At 41.6% G+C, this 24,339-nt stretch overlaps 2 protein-coding genes across 9 annotated transcripts; one reads left to right on the top strand and one right to left on the bottom strand.

Moving 5' to 3' along the window:
• Window positions 1-478: 478 nt before the first annotated feature.
• Window positions 479-3,776, bottom strand: sart1 (spliceosome associated factor 1, recruiter of U4/U6.U5 tri-snRNP). 2 transcript variants are annotated; one of them, XM_051386252.1, is made up of 2 exons: window positions 3,759-3,776; window positions 479-3,013 (listed from the first exon to the last, which is right to left on the bottom strand). In XM_051386252.1, exon 2 carries the CDS (start codon window positions 3,003-3,005, stop codon window positions 660-662), a length of 2,346 nt encoding a protein of 781 aa, XP_051242212.1. In that variant the 5' UTR covers window positions 3,006-3,013; window positions 3,759-3,776; the 3' UTR covers window positions 479-659. The 2 variants fall into 2 exon arrangements, with proteins under 2 accessions (XP_051242212.1, XP_051242211.1); XM_051386251.1 differs by lacking the exon at window positions 3,759-3,776 and adding an exon at window positions 3,161-3,338.
• On the top strand, window positions 3,415-24,286 carry pcm1 (pericentriolar material 1). Of its 7 annotated transcripts, none has more exons than XM_051386222.1 (40): window positions 3,416-3,580; window positions 4,918-5,032; window positions 5,255-5,503; window positions 5,901-6,224; window positions 8,708-8,878; window positions 9,480-9,599; window positions 9,887-10,073; window positions 10,234-10,343; window positions 10,575-10,848; window positions 10,941-11,091; window positions 11,413-11,628; window positions 12,100-12,266; window positions 12,885-13,114; window positions 13,457-13,599; window positions 13,698-13,827; window positions 14,227-14,397; window positions 14,518-14,699; window positions 14,988-15,188; window positions 15,283-15,568; window positions 15,798-15,943; window positions 16,043-16,269; window positions 16,670-16,850; window positions 16,938-17,248; window positions 17,347-17,508; window positions 17,767-17,823; window positions 18,002-18,174; window positions 18,918-19,049; window positions 19,714-19,843; window positions 20,319-20,486; window positions 20,607-20,704; window positions 20,956-21,090; window positions 21,196-21,399; window positions 21,541-21,600; window positions 21,696-21,846; window positions 22,206-22,354; window positions 22,458-22,521; window positions 22,683-22,882; window positions 23,053-23,145; window positions 23,271-23,394; window positions 23,578-24,286. In XM_051386222.1, the coding sequence occupies exons 2-40, from the start codon at window positions 4,937-4,939 to the stop codon at window positions 23,601-23,603; spliced, it is 6,399 nt and encodes a 2,132-aa protein (XP_051242182.1). In that variant the 5' UTR covers window positions 3,416-3,580; window positions 4,918-4,936; the 3' UTR covers window positions 23,604-24,286. The 7 variants fall into 7 exon arrangements, with proteins under 7 accessions (XP_051242188.1, XP_051242187.1, XP_051242182.1 ...); XM_051386225.1 differs by having other exon boundaries at window positions 14,521-14,699; XM_051386224.1 differs by lacking the exon at window positions 3,416-3,580 and adding an exon at window positions 3,828-4,163.
• Window positions 24,287-24,339: the final 53 nt, after the last annotated feature.

Below are 24,339 nucleotides of genomic sequence, written 5' to 3' on the forward strand. Positions count from 1 at the left end.
ACCAATTTCAAAGGACAGCAATTATATATTATTGAATTTAATATGTAAAGCATGACTATTGGCTCACTTCCTGTAAAGTATTATCTTACACATTGTGCATTAATATTTAATATTTATAGTTAGGATGAAACTATAGAAGTGGAAACATTAATATGGGTTTTAAAAGGCATTTTCAGTGTTTTAATTTTGCATTATTTTATTCACTATAATTCTAGATCTGCTGCCAACCACATTAAAGCTGAACCTCAATGCATTTCAAACTTCTTGGATAAATACTTCTTCTCCTTGTTCATCACTACTGGACCGGTTCCTAACCTCATGCCCCAACATATGCAATAGTTGTCATGAAACTAAAACAAGACAATCAAACTTGACACTACTCTTTCATCAAGAAATCTAGAGTCTCATTAAAACAATATTCTCCCTCTGACGATTGCTCCTCACCGTGTAAATTAGCAACACAGAAAATGAAAAGACATTTCTCTCATTGGTATTGACTTTATTCAACAATTCTTTACTACAACAATGCAGCTTGTAGGAATTAGGCATTGATTTGAAGCAGTTACTTTACTTAAAACATCCTGTGTATATCTGTGTGTGTGTGTGTGTGTGTGTGTGTGTGTTTGTGTTAAAGGTAATTCACTCTTCCCCCCCAAAACTTATTTGGTAATGGTGTTTGCATTCATACTTTTCCCACTCCCACTAAGCACAATATATGGTGTCTTCTGAGATTTCTGCTTCTCTTGAAGCAAAGCCACCGTCCCTAGAGGAGTATCACTGCTGCTCATCTTCTTCAGCAGTGCCTCTTCCTCCAGCTTTTTCATCCTCCTCTCAGTCTTCATCTTTCCAGACCCTTTCCCATGGAATCGATGTGAAAGCTGCCTGAAGGCTTCTTTTGGAGTGAGTTTCCGTCCAGATTCGTCCACATACTCAATCTTGACGTCGGGCTTATAGCTATCCTTCTCCTTGAAGTCTTGAGTGAAGCCTCTGTATTCTTCTCTGCGGCTGTACTTGTCATCAAAGCCCATCTTGTCCTCAATGCAGTAGTTGTCATTTGGCAAGGCGCCTTTTGGTGCTCTGACACGGGCTACCTTCTGCATTTGAGTGTCCAATAGACCTTTGTTTTTGCACAGCAGCAAGGCATTAGCTAGGCCGGAGTTGACAATGGGCTCCTCATCCAAAATGGTGGCAGAGGCTGTGGAGAAATCTGGTTGTTTCTGTTCTTCATCCAAGTTGACTGTGCTCCATCCGACATTCTCATCCATTTCTGAGTCGGAATCTCCAGCATCCTCTTTCTCTTCTTCCTGTTCAAAGTCCATAATGTCCTCTTGGTCCTCTCTGTTGCCTGACAGGCCATACGTTGGAATATCACCCAGAGTTCGGCAAAACTCTGAGGTGGCATTGAAAACAATGTTGTTCCTCTTCTCTGGATCATTTTCAGGGTCGTCTTTAGCGAGCACTTTAATCTGCTGTGCCACCTTCTCCCCAGAGTCTTTGAGAAGCTGCTTTTGCTTCAGCTTCCTCTGCTTCTCCAGTTGTTTCTGCAGCTCCTGCTCCGCCTCATCCTCCTCCAGTACAGCTGGCTCAGGAGGCGTGAAGTCGTCCTCGTCGCTTATTTCCATTTCTGCCATTCTGATGTCATCAGACATTTGGGGGATGTCCTGTGGCAACCTGCTCTCTTCCTGCTCCTCTTCCTCCTCCTTTATTTCCACGACATCTTCATCCGCCTGCTTGCGGCCTCGACCGCGTGTCCTGGAGCCAAAATCAGTGCTGCGAGTGTCATCGAGTTGAAGTTCATCTGCAGCTGTCTGCTTCTCCCTCTTCCTGATCTTCTTCACACGGCGTTTTGTCTTTTTAAAGCCCACCATTTCCTGAGGTGTGTAATACTCAGAGGCAATAGTGAGAGAAGGCATTTCCAATGACTGGGCTTGATTGCGTAGAGCCTCTCTCATGGCCTGAATCTCCCGCTCTCGCTCCCCATCGGCAAAGCCCCCTGTATTCAACCGGAAACTCTTTTTCTTTTCACCCTCAATTTCCTCATCGTACTTTGACAGAACAGAGTGGGTCTTAAACGTAACCATGTCATCCACACTTTCCTCCTCTTCGTAGGGCTTGTAATCTGGCTTTTTCTTTTTTAACTCCACATTCTTTTCTGCTTTTTCCTTGTCCACCAGTCCCACATTGACAAGCACATCTTCCTCCTCTTCAAGTACACCTTTGTCTTGAAGGGTCAGGATGACTGTCTGGCCCTCGTTGAAGGAATCCACCTTGTGCTGCACTTTGAGTCCCTTTAGATCTTGAGACGTGTAGGCATCCTTTTTACTTTGTGCAAACTCTTCCTCTACCAGACTGCTGACGCCAAACTCCTCATCCATCTCTTCCAGAAGTTTTGCTCTTTTCTCTGCCATTTCTTTTTCTTTTGCCAGATTTCTGCTTTTCTCAACCCAAGCGGATGTGTCATCCAGCCAGTCATCATCTGCTAGGGTCTTGACTTTACCCAGTTTCTGGTTCTGGATCCGTTTTTCTTTCATAGCTGCAAGCTTCTCTCTCATCTCTTTCTGCTGCTTGATGAGGACAGGGTTGATGGTTTCAGCCACCAGTGGCTCCTCCTTGGTCCCGAGCTCCTTCTTGTTCTCATTTAATTCCAGGGGCTTCAGACCCAGCTTGGCTCTGAGTTTGTTTGTCTCCTCAATGCTGAGAGATGCGTCTCCGCTTGCAGACTGAGGCGCAGGTTCTGCATTGCTTTCATCATATCCAAGATCAACTTTTTCCTTCTTCACTCGTGGCTCCCCGCTGCCTCGTTCACCTTTGCTGCGGCTCTCCCGTCCCTCCCGTCCGCTTCTTTCTCTGGACCTGGAGCGTTTTCGTTTCTCTTTATCCCGAGTCCCATCCCGGTCGGAGGCGTCTCTCTCTCGGTCCTTGTGGCGATGTTTCTTATGTTCACGACGGCGCTCTTCGGTGTCCTTGTCGCGACTCTTCTCCTTATGTTTCTTAGACGATCCCATTATCCCCTCTGTAGGTTACAACAGTTAAAATTAAATTAATAACACTATCTTGCAGCGTGTCGATAATGGCAGCAAAAAAATGTTGCTAGTCTTCCTCCGCTAACTAGCTCACGTTAGCTTTGAAGGCTAAGTGGCTAAACGACGACACAACTCACTCAGTCCGGATGTAAAAATGAAACCTTCTTATCGAAATCCGATATTAATCGACGAAGAATTGCGATGTGGGAAAAAAAATATTTAGCTGTGTGGTTTCTTCACGCCAGTTTAGACACCCATACTCTACGTTAAGATCCACAACTTCGTCAAACGAACGGCGAAAGACAACACTACCGCTTCCCGTGGTCGAAGATCAGTTACCGGGCTAGAAGCTGCTGTATACCGCCCCCTGTTGTACGGGAGTGTTTAAATCAGGCCAGGATCACATCCTTGAGTTGCTGCGTTTTGAGACAGATAAGACGTTATTGTTTATCAAATGACTTTTACCAGACACATTAGATAATTTGTAAAAACCTCCACCGTTACTGTGATATATGAAGTGCCCGGCAACGACGCTTCCTCCACGTTCACTCTGAATGGTAACAGCAACGATGCCGCTTATCTTAAAATTGCAAGCTAACTTAGCAAGCGCAGTTTTTTTTTTAAAATAACACGACTAAAAGCCAGTATTTTTACACTGCTGCGTTTGTGGTTCGCTAATCTTAATGTTGGTCAGTCCCGACCGCTTGTAAACCGTAGCTTAGTGCGATAACTAACCCCAATATGTGCGCTTGAAGTGTGGCTTTGCTACCGTCAACGCAAGCTCGGATGCTTGTTTGCTTCAACTTTTACCGAGGCATTTAAAGTTAGCTCCGCGGTGAGCAGCTGTTAGCGAGCTAGGTAGCATTGGTGAGCTGCCGCGGCAAGCTTGGCAACTTTGGCGACTCGTTTTATTTATTTTTGTTGTGATTATTTGTTTTCGATCGACAGCATATAAACGCTAACGTTGAATGCTGTGGTGTTTGATCGACACACGGTTGGGAGTCATGTTAACCAGCGGGTTAGTTAGGTGCAGATCGGGTTGCCATGGCGATTGTGGAACGGAACTAGGTCACCAGTGTTAAGCTGGTAAAGTTGACAGAAAAACGGGCTGGGTGCGGTGTTTTAAACGTGTGTTTTCAGGTAACTACAGGTGTTGTTATTGCGGCACTTTCTGTCTGCAGCTAACGTTAACGTCCCCGCGGGGAGCAGCGAGGTGGAGGGAATGTCTCATTGTTTTTTTTTCTCCACCCGGGAACCCGAGCGGGCCACACTAACCCCCACCCTCCCCAACGGTCGTTAACGTTAACAGACGGGGCACATAGCCAGTAGCCTCACGGTCACCCTGCTGATGTTCTCCGGCGGGTCGTGATTGGAGAGTTGACGGTTGCTTAAAGTTAACGGCTGTTGGGGAGAAATGACGCATTTTGATGTGTTAGCTCACGTTGACTGTTAGCGATAACACTGGGTTCACGAAACCTGTCTGCGTTATTAACATTGGCGTTAATAGGCAGGTCAGTTTGTAACACGGTGTGTTCTTATTAATGGCTGACTATTTGTTAGCCAAGTTTCGCAACGTTAACGTTACAGAGATGTAACAGTGGCAGTTAACGCTGAGTTTTAAGGTTAATGTTAACTTTTATTGACGGGTTTTAACTTCAGTCAGGTCTGACATGTTTACATATTCTCCTGAAATACACGATATAACGTTAGATATAAGCTTTTATGTGTTTGTTGTTCTATGGTCCTGTGTGTCCTCTTTTGTTGTCAATTCAAGCAAGCAGTCTCCTTAACTGTAAGATTTTACCATAATGTTTTTAATGCAGACTTGTGTAACTTGTCTTTAGTTCTTTGGTTTCCGTGTTGTGACCATTATGCATTTTGTTGTGAATTCCAGCAATCTCCAAGTGGGTGACATGGCAACTGGAGGCACTCCTTTTGATGACAGTGCAGAAGAGCTGCACAACTGGACTGTAACCAATGGCAGCCTGGAAGATAGACTCAACAACATGGTAAGTGCTGGTCAGAACGAAATACTTTTTGTTTCATTTCCAGGTTATGTTACCATTGGAACACTTTCTGCTTTTATTATACAGTCATCTTCACTATAATTGTGTAATTCAAAAGGTGAAGTACACGTTGCGCTGTAAAATTTGTTTTGTCTTGTCACTTTCCTGGCTTATGGATGCCATGATGTTTATAAATTATATGCAAATATGTTTTCTGTTGATCAGGATTGGGGTGTACAGCAGAAAAAAGCCAACCGATCTTCAGAGAAGAACAAGAAGAAGTTATCAGCTGTGGTGGCGGAGAGCCGCCTGACTAATGATATTTCGCCAGAGTCCACCCCTGGGGCTGGTCGCAGGAGAGCACGCACTCCTCATTCCTTCCCCCACATCAAATACACCACCCAGATGTCTGTCCCGGACCAGGCTGAGCTGGACAAGCTGCGTCAGCGAATCAATTTCACAGACTTGGATGAGGTAAAAGGCTGCTGTACTACATGAGAAATTCTATTTGTTTAGTGTGGTGAATGTTGTTAATTGACATCCCAGGAATACAAGTTTTTTTAATTAATTTTTTTTATGACACAAGTGACATATAGCTATTCCTTTCATGTCTCACATTTTACTAGTGCCTGTTGTGGAATATCAAGGACATGGGATAAAAATCTAATGTAATAAAAAGTTGTAGTTCTTGTTCAGTGAAATGCCAGTGCATTGCTGTGATGCACTGGCAGGCAGTAGGTGAAGCGATAGCAGAATATTTTTCATACTTTGATATAGAGTTGTTTGGCTGACCTTGTCTTAATTTTTAAAAGAAAATATCTAAACTCTTGAGTGGTGATTTATCTGACTTATATTTTCTTTTCTTACTTAGAGGAGCATTGGCAGTGACTCCCAGGGGCGTGTCACAGCGGCAAACAACCAGCGGCAGTTAGCGGGAGAGAATAAGAAGCCCTACAACTTCCTACCTCTGCATGTAAACACTAACAAAAGCAAGGAGCTGCCTCCCTCCTCCTCTGCCCCAGCCACGCCAGCTATCACCAAGGAAACTAAGAAGCAAAGCCCAGGACTCAGGGATACATTAACCCCTTTGGTTCCTACCAAGGATACTCCAAGGCTCAGTCGTGGTAGCACCGAGAGAGGGCCCTTAGCGCACAGACAATATGGGAGAGGAGAGCCGAGAATAGACAGCAGCCAGGTAACGTTTTTTTTTTTTTTTTTTTTGTTACTAAGATTTTAGTCTGCTCTTATTTTTGTTTAACTTCCACTTGATCACTTATCGTGTGATTTGTAGTGAGAACTGAGTGGAACAATGAGATGCTGGTCTCAAAAACACCCAAATCTAGTAGTGGTAGAAACAAGTAAATGCTGAGATATTTTACTGAGTAAGTGACCTGCTGGTGGCCTAGAGCAGTGGTTCTCAACCTTTTTTCAGTGATGTACCCCCTGTGAAATATTTTTACAGCCAAGTACCCCCTAACCAGCGCAAAGCATTTTTGGTTGAAAAAAAAAAAAAAGACTTAAAACAGAGCACTGTGCCATCAGTGTCTGATTTATTAAACTTTGGAACTGATAAACACATACAAAATTCAAACATTTGTAAAAAAAAAAAAACTATTTCGAACATTTTAAATGTTAATAATCCATGACTACATTTATGGCAAATATTTCTCATCACTAAAATGTAGTGATTCAAACTAATGTAGTGAAAACAGTGACCATATAACTATTTAAAACTATAAACTGAACCATTGAAAACTCCATAAATGTGCAAAACACTGCTCATTTGTAGTGGTCTCTCTTGAACTATTTGGAAATAAAAAGATATAACTAAAAAAAAGAATAAAGATTTGTGCACATAAAAATAATTATCAATATAAAGTGTCCTCTTTTGGGATCATAGTAAAGATCTGTTCTCAAAAATAAATCATTAACTTAATTTTAAAAAGCAGAAATTGCTAAAAATGAAAAATAAAAATATTTATCATCTTAAAATATATTTTCATTGAATTCAGACAGTTTCCTCTTAAAAAAGTCAGGTGGCTTACCAACGTGACATCCATGTTTTGTCTTAAGATGACGCTGCTGGCTTCATGCTACTGTTAGCTAATTTCTCCCCACAGAAAAAACACAGTGCCTTGGGTGGGTTGCAACTTGTGGACGTAAATCCAATTAAAACATAATCTTCAAGATACAGCCGGAATTTGGCCGGCTCTGGTTTGGCCTTCTTTGCCACTTGTCCCTCCGTGTTTTCAAAAGAATTGCTGCTACGCTTCAAGTTATTGACAGGTGATGCCAGGTGGCATATGCCAGGTTGGGTCGAACCATCCTGGTATGGGGGAGACTCTGGGTTTTTAGAATAATGAAATTGAATAGCCTACTGAATATAAAATTAATTTTATGAACTTATACTTATGTTTTCCTGAAATATTTATTAAATAATTATTTTTAAAGGATTTTTGCATGAATGCTACTTTTTAAATATATGTATATTTTAAAATCTCACGTACCCCCTGAAGTGCCTTCACGTACCCCCGGGGGTACGGTACCCCCATTTGAGAACCACTGGCCTAGAGGATCGCCAAACAAAGTAAAATGTATCCTCTAGGGGACTTTCTATATTTGCAGCAAATTTCATAGCAATTCATCTAATAATTGTCAAGATGCTCCTAGAACTCTTAGTACACTCTTAGCCACAATTATTAACGTCACGGTGGCCGTAGAGGGAAAGTCAGGGGATCTCCAAAGTTATTAGGATTCATCCTCTGGGTATCATGAATATCTATACACAATTTCACAACAACCCAGTTTTTGTCCAGATGTTTCAGTCTGGAGAAAAGTAATTGACAGACAGACAGCCATCCCTAGAATAATGCCGTTAGTATGGTTAAAAAGATATAGATTTAAGATTCCCTGGTCTAACCAAATCTGACTGACATCACTACTCTTAACACAACAATAACAAACAACAGTTCTGACTCCTCACATGTTGTATCTTTTCAAGTTCATGAAACAACTTCATAAACATATTTTGGCTTTCATTAAACATAAAGTCTAAGAATAAAATAATTCTAAATAAAAGATTATTAATATCAACTGATAATTTATCGTCTGTAATTTAATTATCCTGATAATTTAAAATAATGTACTTTTCCCAATATTGGCCGATAATTGATATGTCCTGATAATTATCGTGCATCCTTAGATTTAATAAGCTTTCTTTTTCAGGAAGTGTTTTGTGTCTTCACAAATGTAAAGGTGAAATCAGTAAATTCTGTTTCTTTAGTGACATCTTTTGGAAGATGTAAAACTTAACATAACAGATTTTTCCTTCTTCACAACAAAGAAAAACATTTTTAATAAATCCCTTTTAGATGTACATATAGCATTATCTATGTATCGGTGCACTCCAGACTACTTTGTAAATCCAGAACTAGGATGAAAGTGAGGGAGAGCTGGTTTAGCTGAAACTAGGCTGTATTTAGGGCAATTTATAAATATGCCACCCTTGGTGCTCAGTGAGTTTTCTGCCCAACCCCCTTTCTGCCCTTATTTCGCCCAGCCTGAGCTGTCGCTACAGATGCTCGCTCACCTTTCCTTATACTGGTCTTTATCTTCTTTTCGTTTACTCTTTCCAAACCCACACCCATACACCACCCTCCTCCCTTTGTGCGGTCTCAGGTGGTGAGCAAACTGGTGCAGATCCGAGAGTACATCAGTAAGGCCAGCTCCATGCGGGATGACCTGGTGGAGAAGAATGATGTGCCGGCCAACGTGGAGCGTCTCTCCCATCTCATTGACCACCTCAAGGAGCAGGAGAAGTCCTATTTACGGTTCCTGCAGAAAATGCTGGTTAGCCTGTCGTTTATTTCTTCTATCTTTTTTTCTATTGATCTAGTTTGCTTTTCTTAAGCTGTCAGACAAAGGTATATAATTTCAATAAAATGTGTTCTTTCACGTTTACTTAATTTATGGTTGAAATGGAACTTGCTTGTGTTTCTATCTGGGCAACTTGCCAGATACATGCATGTTTAATGATAGTCTTCCCTTTGGCCTCAATTACTTCAACAGTCATGTCATGTTTCATGTGATGATAAAATTAGGACATTCAGAAGCATGCTGCCTTCAGTTACTATGGAATAGCTTTGTTTTGTGTTTGGTATCATTTTGCCCTGACTGAAGCCTTTCTGTGAAATATATAGCAGTATTTGCAAGAGACAATAAATTCACTGCAGGTTTTTTGCGCCCTAAATTCCCACATATTTAAACAGCTCGCACATGCAGGCTTTCCCATATATAGAACATTTAGGGGAGCATGTTCCTTTTCAAATCCTTATCGGTTACTAAGATGTTACTTTACTATGGCGAGCAATCGTTGGACAAAATGGTGAACTGCATACTTTCCTATTCTGCTATCATTGAGTCACTGGCTCTTCGTTATCTATCTCTATAGACACGGGAGAATGAGGAGGATGATGTAGGGACCCTGGACTCTGCAGTGGGCTCCGGTTCATTGGCAGAGAGCACTTCTCTTAACATTGAGGTCCGTTCTTCAGATGCTTCAAATGCAACGGTGTGTATATTTGTGGACTGTTTCTAAAAATCTACCACTTTCTACCATTGTCAGTTGTCTTAGTTGCATTATGTGTAGCCATTATTATTATTAAAAGTAAGAAGTTTTTACTAGGAAAAAAACTACGATTTGTGTCCTTCGTCTGCTTTTATCGCATAGGTTAGTCAGGTACCAGCGCTGCAAATGAAACTAGCCTCTTTTACCTTTTCTGCTGAGTAGCACTGTAGTACTGTTGCAGTTTTGGTAGATTCAATGTTTGTAATGCAATGTGGGTGTAAATTGTGTAGGGTTGTGGGCCAGAAACTGTTCGAGCTGACCAGAAGGAAGAGTTGGAGAATCTGCGTAAGCAGCACGAGCTGCTAAAGAAGATGCTGGAGCAGCAGGAGCAGCTCAGAGCCCTGCAGGGCCGACAGGAAGCACTAATGGCCATGCAGGACAGTGCAGAACAAGCACTTGCTGTCATTGAAGACACTGGTGAGATGCACAATAATCCACCCATTCACAATCAAGTGCAGACCAGTAGTTGTTTTGGGGTTTTTTTTCCCCCTTGCATACAGAGATGCACCAGTGTCACTTAACTTAAACAAATATTTTTCCTATCTTTAATTCCTTTGACATTTGCTTTTGTCATAAGTTGTCACAGAAACCACAGGCAGTGTTTCAGGCCTGAGCATCACATCAGAACTGAATGATGAGTTGAACGATTTGATCCAACGGTTCCACAACCAGCTACATGACTCTAAGGTACAATAGACTCTGCATCTGTTATAATAATCTCCTTAATAATAGTATTATGTCACCTAGAAATATTTCAAACATTGAACTGGCGTTTCACTCATGTACTGCAGTTTTAAATAAATAACAATAATAATAGTCTAGTCTATCATTTGACAAGTCATGTCAACTTCTTTTATTTTATCAAGAAATTTGTCTAAACTGTTTAAAAACAAGTTTTCCATTATCTTTTTATTTTAGACTAAAGCAGTGCCAGACAACCGTCGGCAGGCAGAGAGCCTTTCCCTCTCTAGAGAGGTGTGCTGGTCTAGGGCCCCCCAGGCTGTTGGTCCACCTCAACACAGGCCTCTCCTCCACTCTGCCTCTGGTCCCCACACTGGCCTAGACACTGGGGCAACAGCTGCCAGTGCCAAACTCACTAAGCTCCAAGAACTCCAAGACAAAAAACAAACCATGGACAAGATCTTACAGGAGCTGCATTCACTCAGAGACCAGACACTCAACAATAACTCATGTAAGAATGTTTTTAAGGCCTTTTTATTGCAGTCATTCTGTGGCTTTTTTCTCTCTATAAAGTGTAGATGAACTGCATGTGGTTCCCTTCAGGTCGTGGCTTGTCAACACAGTGCAGTCTGAGCATGGGAGGATCTTCAGATTGTCCATCTGCTATCTGCTCTAATGGGGCCTCAGCTTCCACTTCCTTTCATCCTTCACTCACGCAACAACAGGACAGCTCCAATTCCACAGACAAGCTCAGGTACACACAAAAACACACAGCTTCAAGCTGTTGAATAGGCAGGTCAAATATCAGCAGCACAGAGTTGTAAAGAGTGTGGGTGGTGTAATATAGGGTGCTGTGGAGAAACTTTTTTAAAACCTACATGTCCTCCTGTTGACAAGTTTCAGGCTTTGCTAATGTGTCCCTGACCTAGACACTTTTCCGTAGGCAACTTTGTACTTTGACACTGGGGAGACAGTAACAGTGTCCTGGCGTGTCACATAAGCTTTTTAATTATTAAGCACTAGTATACATTGACATTTCAGTCATACGGTTGTTGTTCTTTCCTACTCCCAACAGGAAGCTAAAGGAGGTCCACAAGCGTTTGAATGAACTCCGGGAATTGGTTCAGTATTATGAGCAGACTTCTGACATGATGGTGGATGCTGTCAATGAGAATGTGAAAGAGGATGATGATGACGATGAGGAGGAGGAAGATGAGACAGAGGACAGTTCTATGTTTGAGGCCATGTTTGACTCTGAGCAGGAGAACCGTCATCCTGTAACTAACATCAGGTGTGTTTGTCTAAATAGATACTTTTATCAAGAGATTAATTATTCTACTAACTGGAACAATTAGTCAATCAGTCGATTGGAACAAATAAAAGTAAAAATTTGAGTAAATTTTTCAAGCAAAAATACCAAACATTGGATGGTTTTAGCTACTTAATTGCTGCTTTTCGTTACAACACATTAAACAGAAAATTGTGTAGCTTTAGGAAATTCTTAGACCAAATGAACAATTGAAAACAATCAGAAGGTTAAGCGATGATAAAATAATTGTTTGTTGCAACCCAACACTATACACAGATTCAGTTTGTGTTCAAATTATGAAATTACACTAAACCACTGCCAATGGGAGGGGAAGGTTTGTTACCGTTCGACCCAAGTTACAGTATAATGGTGTTTAGCATTAGGTCACACTGTGTAATTCTACTACTGGTATTGTGATGTGTCTGTAACAGTTAGTGCACTTTGTCTCTTTAGAAACACACAGCGCAGTGGGAACTGGACAGACTTGAACAGCCTGACCAACGGGCGCAGTGTCAGGAGCAGTGCTACTAACAACCGCGATGGCAGACTCAACACTGAGCGTGAGATCAACAATCGGTCAGCAGCCAACCTCCGCAGTCTCAACATCCCCTCAGCCATAGGTACGCTCATGCACACACATACACAGATCCATGTTACAGCTGATGGTAATCTTCTTTTTGAGTATGCATTGTGTATTATTGTCCTGAAAGGTAAATGGGTGGCATAAAGATTTGATGATATAGATATAACTGAAAGTAGTAACATTGATACGGTGGTAGTTTTAGTTTGTTAGCATGCACGGTAAGTCCCTTAATATTGTAAAAACTATTGGCATTGCATTTGTCAGAAGTGTCAGACTGTTATCCATCCATTTGCTTGTATTTAAAATGGTCTCCTCATTCATGCTTGTGTTGGCAGAGGCACAATGCTTTTCAAACAACAACAATAAATCTAAATTATTTGAAAACGTCCTCAAAATTAACTGCCAAGTCCATGAATTTTGACATCTGAGATACAATTTTAAATAAAAAACAAATTACAGTTTTAGTTTGGTAATGTGGCTTTTGTAAAAGTGTGCTGTGGTTTCAGGAGTTTGTCATTGAAGGTCCGTGTTCTGTGTTAATGCAAAATTTAAAGAAGACAAGAGACACGAGTGATATATTTAAATGATATAATTTATAGACTAACTGTGTTTAACTGGAACTAAATTATATATCAATGGCCTTGCTCTCATTTAGAGTGCCAGTACAATAGAGACACTCCCTATAATCAGGTGAAGGATGACGATGACGATGAAGACGGTCTTGATAATGATGAAGGGGCACAGGCTGTGGCTCCAGACAGCGAGGCATCAGGGTCTAGTCGAAGAAGCAGCCTGGGGAACGATGGATCTTTTATACAGAAGGTTCATCGACAGACGGCGAAGCAGAAACTCCGGCAGCTTCAGGAGCTGGTGGCCATGGTTCAGGTGAGGCAGTTGACAGAATAGAAAAGACTGGGATGTAGGTGTTACTCCTTGATTACCAGAATGAAATCATTGATGATCATTAAACCTTACATGTTACATCTTGTTTGGCCACTTATTTATGGGTACAAGAATAAAAACATCTTAAAACAAATATTGAGCCTATGATTGCAAGGAAAAGGTTATTTTTTAACAGCAGAAAAGTGTTTTAGGTTGGATTTTTATTTTTTTAACAGCTGAGGTGGTGTTTATCTCTGTGCATCAAGAATTAGACATTTTCTGTTACAGAAACACTGGCACAATCTTAAACTGAACATTGTGTAAATTGTGTGTGTCTGTATCCAGAGTGATGACACAGATGGCACAACAGCTAATGAGGATGAAGTTTTACACCAACAGCCAAATAATACCAGAGCCACCATGGCTGGGTTGTTGGGCTCTGGATCTAAACAGAATCCCAGAGAACTCAGTCTCTCCAGCAAGGCCAGGTAAGATTTAAAAGATCTGATTTTCCTTGTGTCCGAAAACATTATTTTGATAGATTTTTGACCTGGATTAATTTGCATTAAAACTATTCTGGACACAGGGAGAAGCTGTATGAGGAGAAGCTACGTCAGCAGAAGCAGGAGCTGAAGCAGCTCCATGAAGAGCGCCAGAGGCTCATTAAAATCCAGGGCAAGATCCAGGACCTGCAGTGGGCTTGCCCTGACCTCCAGGTACATTACACACACAGGTTTCCTGTCTTGCTTAAATATAAAGTAGAAGAACAGAATCTAAAATAATATATGTGACAAGAAATGGAAGTATGTTGAAAAGAAAATCCGGTGTCGACTAAAAAGAAAAGGAACACCTCTCAGTAAAGAAAGAATTACAGCTTCCAAAATTACAACACAGTTAAATCAAAACCTTTATAGAGTAGTTAAAACTTAACATTATAACCTTCATGAGGGTAAGATTTATTGCACAGGATTTCGTATTAGACTACATTAGTTTTAGGTGTACCTAATAATAAACTGGCAACAGAGTGTAAATATTTTCTGTACACGGTTACATAATTAATGCACATTTGTATTTGGAAAATATGCCGTTTTAACTTTGTGTGCTCTCCTTTGTAGTCATCTGTGTCAAGCACAATAAGTCAGCAGGGCTTGCTGAGGAAGGTTCCTGTTGCAGTTTCCACTCCGGCCACTGTCCAGGCTTCCTCTTCCCCTGGACTCAAAACCAACTCCGCTGTGCTAAAACCCACTGCTCCAGAAGCAGCTACTTCTTCAGTTACTGACAATGAGGTACCAGACTCCACCTTTCACACACAAAGACCCTTAGCTACCACTGGTCAAATGGCAAAATTAGATCTGTACTTTTCTGAACAGCACAAATTACAGTTGTTCCCCCTTTTGCATCGTCAGCAGCTTTGGTCAGAGATGCGTCGCCACCAGATCTTGCGGGAGGAGCTACGACAGCGCAGGAAGCATCTAGAGTGCTTGATGGCTGAACACCAGAGGCGTAGCGGTCTCGGTGACTCTCCCCAGCGGATTGACGACCAAGAAGGCCTTGCTACACCCTCACAACCTGTCAGTAGGGACGAGAGGTAGGAGACATACCGCTCTAGGGGGCTGTTTCACCACGGGCAAAGATATAAGTCAGCTGTTAGTTATTTTACATATTTTAAAAGTAAAGTAGAAAATTCTTGCAGGTAACCGGCAGAACCCGTACAGTAACCACATTGTTCAACATGAGCCTTTATGCATGTTGTGAGAGCTGTTGTGATTGGACTTACTTAGTGGTATATTCTTTTTTTAGCTGGAGAACAAGCTTACACGAATAGTTATTCCATAGACGGCAACATTTTGTACCATTTTGGCTGGTGTCTTATTAGGACAATGGCCACATGGGGTTCCACTCCCTGCCACCTAGATGATGAGGATGAAGATGAGGATGAATATCGCTCAGAGATGGGTGCTGAGGAAGAAGAAGAGGAGCAGGAAGATTGTGCAGAGAGCAGCTCAGATGACGACATCCACATCTACTCATCCAGCAGGAACCAGTGCTCTTACAGTAACAGGAAGAACCAAGCAAGGTCAGACAAGGTGGACATAGAAGGAATTGCATTGTACTGATATCTATAATCTGTCTTTTAAAATAATGTGTAATGTACCTTTTTGGGTCTTCAGCAACCTGAAGCCTCCACCAGCCTTCTCAGGTGAGGGTAGTGGGACTCAATCTCTTCATAATAAGACTAAGGCCAAACAGCAGCAGCAGCAGCAGCAGCAGCAGTCCATAAGTTTGAACCAGTCTGCGAGCCAGCATGGAGGTGCACGGCGGCAAGAGAACCTGCGCTGGGCCTCTGAGCTCTCCTTCGCCGAGGGCTCATGTCACTGGCAGGAACAGGTCAGCCAGCTGCAGAGACAGCTGGACTTCAGCACAAGCATGTATCAGACACTCCTGCAGGACCAGCAGGTTGGTGCACTGAACAAATACATGCACATACACAGACACTGACCTTGATAACTGACACAACCTTGCACTAGATTTAATTTGAAGCCATAGTGGAATTGTCAGTGCAGTCAATGTCCTCAACTTGCTTTCTATCATGTCTTTGTTTAGGTGCCTTTTTACTTTGTTTTTTTAAACATAATGAAACAAATAAAAAATGAATACCGTTCTTGTCTCTCACCTTCTTCCACAGACACTCTCTTATATGTTACAAACCCTGCTGACAGGTCAGTACAGCGTGTTACCCAACAACCTGTCGTCACCACAGGTCCACCTGGTCATGCACCAGCTCAACCAGTGTTACACCCAACTGGCGTGGCAGCAAAACAATGTGCAAAGGTGAAAACAGTAGTATACAATCATGCTTTTATTTCTATCAAGTAGTTCATCATTAAATTAAATTAAATGGTCTATAATCTGTCATACTTTTTCCTTCAGACTAAAGCAGGTCCTGAACGACCTCCTTCGTCAGCAGCAACAGCAGCAACAGCAGCATCAGCAGGCGTCATCCTCAGCAGCAGGTTGGCAGACACAGAAGCAGGGCTCATCCCAGGAATCCAGCTCTGGTCCCTCAGCCTCTCCTGGTGTCTTCCTCCCCTTCTCCTCAGCCCTGCATCCTTCTGCCAACAACATGTCGACTGCTGCCATATCCCCATTCCCTCCCAGTATGACATGCATATTTATGAGCTTAATTCTCACATAAAACCTATCCAGGATGATATCCGTTGGAAGCAACAGCAAGCTAAAACATATAAATGAGGCTCAAAAGACAAGACTTACAGTGTTGGTTTAGATCAGCTGAAATGGTTTTTGGTTACAATGTGTTGAGTGCCTGGCTATTCTAAAATCAATAAAAGTATGACCTTTAATAGGGCATTGCATGTATGAAAATCTCGGCAATACAAGAAAATGTGAATGCTCCATAAATTAAATATAGAATGGATATTTTTTTCTCTGTACTCTTTTTCAATTAGTGCAGAAATGAAAGGCCAAACTGTCATGATTTAATAGATTTTTTTTCGACCATTAACACTTAATTATTCTTTTCTTTCTTTCACTCTGCAGGCTTTAGCTTATATCCACTCTTCCCTGCTCCCATGGGTGAGTTCCCTCAGGGTGCAGCAGGTCAGGCAACCCCTGACCAACAGAAGCAGCAGTTAGACCCCAACACTTCAATAAAAACAGAGTACATGAGTTTCCCTCCTCCGCTGCAGCGCTCTCCTCTTAACACCTCTACAGAGAGAGGGTATGACCATAATTTTTAGTTTGAATCTATATCTATTCATGAAAACATCATTGTTCATATATTTATTTTCCATGTGACCCCTTTTAGAGCGCCTGGGTGGCTTAACACCGCCTATGCAAACAACACCGTCCAGCATCACCAATCTAAACCGGAGCCCAGAGAGTCTCCCTCTTCCTCCCCCACTTTTGCCAACCGCCACTCCCGTCCACAAGAATTTGACAGGGCTTCACAGGAGAGCTTCAGCAGCATGCCTGATCCCGTTGATCCCACCACCATCACAAAGACTTTTAAGGCCGGACGCAAGGCCTCTGCACAAGCCAACCTGGCCTCCCGAAGCAAGACACCTAATTCTAAGAGTCGTCGCAGGAGGAGCAAAGGGCACAGCAAGAACAGTGAAGGTGTGGAAATGGAGTTGGATCTTCTGTATTTTATGCTGTAACCAAATTAGGAGAAATCAAACAGTTTTTCATGTATTTCTTTTTTGTGTTTTCCTCAGGCCACGACAGTGACAGCGTTAGCAGTACTGCAGACTTTGCCCAGGAGAGGGCACCCCTGTCTCGTCAGAAGGATCAGAATAAGAGTCTGTTGGACAAGCTGACACAAGAGAAACTTGACAGCAAAACTAAGCTTGGGAACAAACGAAATGACCTCTCCTCTGGTATGGGTCAAACTACTTGTAGTGAATGTTATGCACACATTTCACCCCTCTTGTGTCTGTATACTTTGTTTCTCTTTGTATGCATTTAATATCTGCATTTGGCTTTTATTTTATTCTGCTGTTTTTTTGTGTAATTATAACATCTTGTTCATCTGGTGTCATTTTAATTCACATTTCTTTCCACATTTGTCATGACCACGTGTTCCATTTTAATTTTGGGTTGATTTACTTTGTCACTTTAATTTATCTTACTCACAGCCTATGCTTGGAGAACACCCTTCCTCTCTAACAGAATTGCATGCACAGAAGCACCAGGTAAACTCACAAATCCATCATTTGGTCACCTAGACATCCCATGCATGTTCTATTTTTGGCTTAACCTTAACCAAAGCTTCTGAGTTAGAGGGAAGACTATTGTTTTGTTTTTTTTTACTCCATGGGTGAGATTATGCAAGTATCCACCTAATCATACTGTCAAATATTGAACCTGTAGATGCAAGCAGCGACTTTTCGCTGTTCGAGGCACTGAGGGAGACTATCTACTCTGAAGTGGCTACTTTGATATCCCAGAACGAATCCCGTCCCCACTTTCTCATCGAGCTCTTCCATGAGCTGCAGCTTCTCAACACGGACTACTTACGGCAGAGGGCACTGTATTCCCTACAGGTAAGTCTAGACACGTATAACTGCTTAAAGCTTATCTGTGTCAGTGTTCAACTGCTGTTTGGATCTAGTATGGACATATCCTTTTCAAGATTCCAAGATAGTTAGACTAACTTACCCCCTGTTTTGCCCTGAAAGAAAACATGGGTTGTGTTCCTATCCGGATTCTAGGTCATAAGGATTGTGTGGCACAGACTATCCGGTCATGTGGTTACAGATAAGATTTTGATCTCTCAAACTGTTTAATGTCTCGATCGTTTGAAATCTTTATATTTTGAGAGGTCGTATTCAAGAGCGTCTGGAACAATTGTCTCTGCTTTCGGAGCAGACCAGACCTGCAGGAGAGATAATTGAGAGGAGGAAAAATGGGAATTTGGGGTCTGGTGGAGAGATAAGAAAAGTCAGGGAAATCAAGGAGACAAGAGAGAAAAGTATCCCTCATTCTACTTTATCAGTGCTTTTGGCATAGTATGTATATGCTGTAAAAGATTGCACTGTTTATCTTGTGATTATCTATTTTGTTTTCTTGTTAAAATATAATAATTCAGTGAAGTGTTATTTAGCTTTGCCAATAATGTAACATCAGTATGCATGCCGGTAAGGAGGTAGATGCATAGTAGAGAGCCCTAATGTATATGTGTGAGTGAGAAATCCATCGTCTGTAATCTGAGCCTAGCCCTAAAAGAAATACAAAGTCCCCTTGAGAACTTTGCACGATGACATTATCTCTTCCTGTTTTCTGCCAGGACATAGTGACCAGGCACCTGGCAGAGAAGAGTGCAGCTGAGGACCAGTTGCCCCCTCTTGGTCCTGTAGCGTGGGCTGCAGGCTCGCAGTCTGAGCTCACACCCAGTGAGAGTCTGGCTACCAGTGATGCAGTAAGAGACACATTATTGCTTCCCAGCATGGCATTCTCACATGCCTCTACCAGTCCTGAAGTCTTTCACTCAATCTTTTTTTGTCATCCTACCCCATGCTTCCCCTTCTACATTTCAATACATCTTTCATTAGTTTCTCTCTCTCAGCCATGTCTCCTTTCATCCTTCCCTGCCTTGTCTCTTTTCATCCGTCCATGTCTCTCTTTATTCTCTGATTTTAATTTCCCCTCCCTCGATCTTCATTGTCTTTGAATTTAACTTGACAGCAAGACTTCTGAAGCCTGTCTATAAAGAAATGACCCTCATCTCTCCACGACTCTTTTGCCAGATTAGACATGTGTTCTTTGTTCTAGGCCGTGGTCCCCAGGGTTATGTTAATTGGGAGCCAGGCCTTTTGTATGTCCAAATAATGCCTTTGTTCAACACTGATGGATGAAATGTCTAATTTTTCAAGTTAGGAGAAGCCACCATTGCTGTTGTTTACAGTATATGCTGGAAATGTGTCTTGCTTCTATGAATTTTTTAGGGAGATTTTAGACTGTGGGTCTGTGATGAATCATCCGTTCTTCTATAATCCAAACAACTGGGTGTAAAACCTTTTTGGTTTTGAAAATACCAGATATATGCTGTGAGTGCCTTGTAACAGAATCTTCACCTTTTTCAGGAGGTGGTGGAGAAAAACTTGAGGCTCACACAGGACACGATGAAGAAGAGGGATGATGCTGAATCTTTGGACAATGAGAGCACCATGTCAACCTCTTCCAACCTGGAACCATTTGCTAATGATGATCTGGGTATTGTTATGCACATGGACCATTTTATTTTGGGGAAAAAAGGGGCTGAAGCTTGTAAAAACGTATACCTATTAGAAACCCTTTCCACATCTGATATGCTTTGCTTATAGCCTTTAACTATATTTAATTGAGGAACCCCTTCCCACCTTCCCAAGCAGGACTACTCGGGGCTTGTCTTGGTAGACCAACCAGGTAACACCTCAGGATCAATACTACGTGGCCAAACAATATTACCTTGGACAAACCGTTGACTGTTTGGCAATGAAAAATGGACTCTCAGATTTTGGGAACTTCATTGACATAGATTAGGAGTGAGGCTGGCATACTTTGATCCTGTAGTGTAAACCTGGTTACAGATGCATTAATATCCATTACAGTCTCCTCTCTCTTGCTTCATTGATTTTGAACTTTTTGGATCCCATTTCTGTCTCTTTTTTTTCACTCCCCCGCTCTCCTTTCTTTGCTGCTCTGATAGGCAACACGGTGATTCATTTAGACAAAGCTCTGGCCAGGATTAGGGAGTATGAGCGCATGAAGCTTAAAGCTGAGTTTAACCCCTGCAACGCCAGCACTGCAGGTGCAGGTGGCTCTGAAGTCTCAAATGCTGAACATCCTTCTCCTAACCTCGCTGACCAAGTGGAAGGTACCCGATCATATAAGCCTGCTGGAATGTGCAAAAACCTGTTGCAATACAATCATTGTCTTTCACTTTGCTATTTAATTTTGCAGGATTGTTGAATAAAATAATGTTATTTGTGAGCAGGAGCTGCAGCTGGTGATGTGCGGTGCCCTCAGATTGACACCCAGCAGTTGGATCGTCAGATCAAAGCCATCATGACAGAAGTCATTCCTTTCCTTAAGGTAGGTAACCAATACAGGGAGCTGCAGGGTGCAATGTTGTTAGGTTTGTGCCAGCAGAGAATGTACTCAACTTGAAAATATATGAATTTCATATACTTGAATGGAACTTATTAAAAAATGTCCTTGTTAGTAATGAATTCTTAAAGGTTTTTAGGCTTAAATTGAATGTCAGTACTGGGCGCACCGCTGTGAATGTGAACAGCAAGTGAAGAGTGAAATCACTCTGTAATGTTCTTGTTTTCTTTTATTAGGAGAACATGGATGAGGTGTGTTCCCTCCAGCTGTTGACGTCTGTGCGGCGCATGGTTCTCACTCTCACCCAACAGAACGATGAAAGCAAAGAGTTTGTCCGCTTTTTCCACAGACAGCTGGGAGGCATACTGCAGGTATTACTAGCGCAGATAACAGGTTCTTCAGGTGCAGGTGATATGTTTAAGTAGAACAAATGAAGAACAGTCTGTCTGACATTTCACTCTCTTATCTTGCTCCAGGACTCTCTTAGTAAATTTGTGGGCCGTACTCTGAAGGACTGTGGGGAGGACCTGCTGGTGGAGATCTCAGAGATCCTCTTCAATGAACTCGCCTTCTTCAGGCTCATGCAGGATTTGGACAACAGCAGCAGCATTGCCTTGGCAGCCAAACACAAAAATAAGAAGAGGCCCGAGCAAACGAGTAGAGGAAACCATAATCTCAAGGTTAGTTGTTTTTTTTCCTATTCCCACTTTGTATTTTTGGTTAATATAATAAACGTATGTGTTTATGTATAATGTAGCACAGAAAATTTATTTGAATGAGACCAATTTTACTTTTGTGCATTCATTTATTCCTCCATTTAGGAAAATACAGCAGCTGGGGGTGATAAAACCGTTTCTCCAGCCTACACAGATGAAGACAAGGTCAGTCATTTTAATACTGATGATGAAATTGTAAATACCACTTATTACACCAGTAATCTGTGTTACAATAATCTAATCTCTATTTGTTCTTCCAGGACCAAGATGAGGCTGAGCAGGAAGGTGATTCAACTCTCCAAGGGCTTTACCTGCAGACGGAGAGAAAGAACAGCAGGAGCAGTGAAGCTTCAGAGGTTGAAGAGGAAGATGAGGATGAAGGGGATGGACAAGGAATACCTTTGTCAATCAGTGAGTGAAAATATTAAAATATTTTATTTTTCTATCCTTTTATACCCCTTTATCCTTTATCTTTTTCGAATTCATTCCAACATGTGTATGCTGTATATATCAGGATAAGGGATTTTTAAATTAGTTGTACCAAACCTCCCAGGCTACTTTACTCCTACTTAATTCTTAAAAAACAACTCAAGACTTGACAGTGTAATGCTAATTCATGCTTTTAAAAAAGGTCACAACCTTTTTTAAAATAAAAATATGTACCAATTCCTATTCACTTACTCTTTTTCTTCCTAAATGCAATTTTATGTATATACATATACATGCATGTATTAATTAACACTTATCCTTGTGTGTTGTCTTTCTTTCAGGTCTTTCCAAAGCAGAGACTCAGGCCCTGACAAACTACGGCAGTGGAGAGGATGAGAACGAGGAGGAGGAAATGGAGGAGTTCGAAGCTGGACCTGTCGATGTCCAAACATCCTTGCAGGCTTCCGCTGATGGAGCGGTGGAGCAAGAGGTCGATATTACGATAGTCACAGATGTTTGTTTTTGTTTCATAAACAATCATACCTTTTAGAATATTCAACACATTTTCCTGACCTGGGTAATTGTGTCTTCAGGGGACAACATGCAGTGGAACCCAGGAGACCAAAACTGTAGAGATGAGTTCACAGAATGATGGTGGTGAGGCCTCCTTGATATTTTCTGTGGAATTTTCCATCAAGCTTGAAAATGTCAAACTGGCTTTTTCTCTTAAAAAAATCATGTATTTTTAGACCCTTTGTTAGTCCATCATCTTTTTTTTTTTTTATTACACATGGGTTTTATTTTGTTTTGTTCTGTAGAAAAGTCAGTAGGGATTGTGGACTCCACAGAAGAGGAGCATGACATTGCAGCGTGCCAGAGTCCCGAGGCAGAGAGTGAAGTTGGCGCAGCTGCCGCCTCAGAAGAAAGCTCTGCGATCTCTCACGGTCAGGAAGTCCCCAAGGAGTCAAACGCCACTAGCAGCCCTGATACAGAGTCACCAGTCATGATCAATGTAGATGTAAGTCCAAGCTGAAGATGCTTATAAATGTTCATCTCAATCTCAATATATTTGTATTCATCATCATCATCATCATTCATAAAAGCACCATTAGTCACCAGTAACACACTGGATACTTTGCTCTGTATTGTTGCTGTTGTGTTCTGATTTGATCCATATTATTGATGCAGGAGATGGGCTCAGGTAACACCAGTCAGAAATCTGACGAGGAAGACTTTGTGAAGGTGGATGATTTGCCATTGCAGCTTACAGTCATGTGTGAGGTGTGTAACAGCTAACCTACGAAACAATCACAAGATGTGTATATTTAACATAAATTAAAGGGAATTTGAGGTGTAAAATCCCAGTGAAAACATGTTAACATCTAATAATATACTGTGTGCTGTAGGAGGAACTACAGAAGAGAATAGTGGAGGAGCAGCAGAATAACAACCTGTCTGTAGAGATCCTCAATGGGAACACTGAATCGCTGACTGGGCTGGTGGGAAATGCACATGCACTGAAGGAACCAGGTATGGATTACAGTCCGTGTCAGTCAGTATTACACTTTTGTTTGTGTAGTTGCCAAACACCCTACAAAAGCCAGGACACTGTCTCCCATGTCTACGTCCATACAGGAACGAGCCACTATTTTTGTCTGTACAAAAGTCAAACCTTTTCAAACTAAATGATATGTTTTCCTTTATCTCTTTCAGACACTGTTGGTGCCGAGAGTGTGTAAAGATTTATACTGATGTCTCAATCTACTGTTTTTAGCAACACTATGCTCGTACCCTCAATCTGCTTTGGATATATGATTGTTGATTCTTTATCTGCTAGTTTTAAGGAGCAAAGGCTCATAATATTGGTCACAAGTTAGCTGTGACTCTGTTACACACAACAGATAAAACTAAACATCCACACATAACCAACACTTAGTTCCTTTTATTCCTGAATGTTTAATGTGATTTATTGGTAATCCGGGGAGGGGTGGTCTTTATGCTGCTGGTTACTGACGGTTAAGCCTCTTTTGGGATGTTTATAGTACTGAAACTCCTCTTCAGATCCGCCTTAGTCTCCTCCTTGGTTCTGGGATCAGTTTGACATAAGTTGTGAATTTTTAAATGTTTTATTTGTCTTGGCCTGGCCTTATTGCTGTACAGCTTGTCTTTTCTGCACTTGATTCCCAATTATAAAGAGATTAAAGTAGGATGGAAGTTCAGCTGTAGCCTGAATGACTTCAGCTATTTGTTTCTCCAGCTTGAACACTTTTTTTCCTTTATACCCGAGCTCAAACTTAACTTTTATCCCCTCAGACACAACTTTATATACTGTTTTGTTCTGTTAATCTCCATTGATTTTCATGTAATTAAAATGTTGACTACAATAATAAGTTTTCAATAATAAAATGCTGGAACTTTCCTACACCTGTGTTTCCATGTAGATAACCATGTGGACCCTGTTAATCCTGCAGCGTT

The sequence above is a fragment of the Dicentrarchus labrax genome, unplaced genomic scaffold (assembly GCF_905237075.1).
Source record: "Dicentrarchus labrax unplaced genomic scaffold, dlabrax2021, whole genome shotgun sequence".
In the NCBI taxonomy this organism is placed as follows: domain Eukaryota; kingdom Metazoa; phylum Chordata; class Actinopteri; family Moronidae; genus Dicentrarchus; species Dicentrarchus labrax.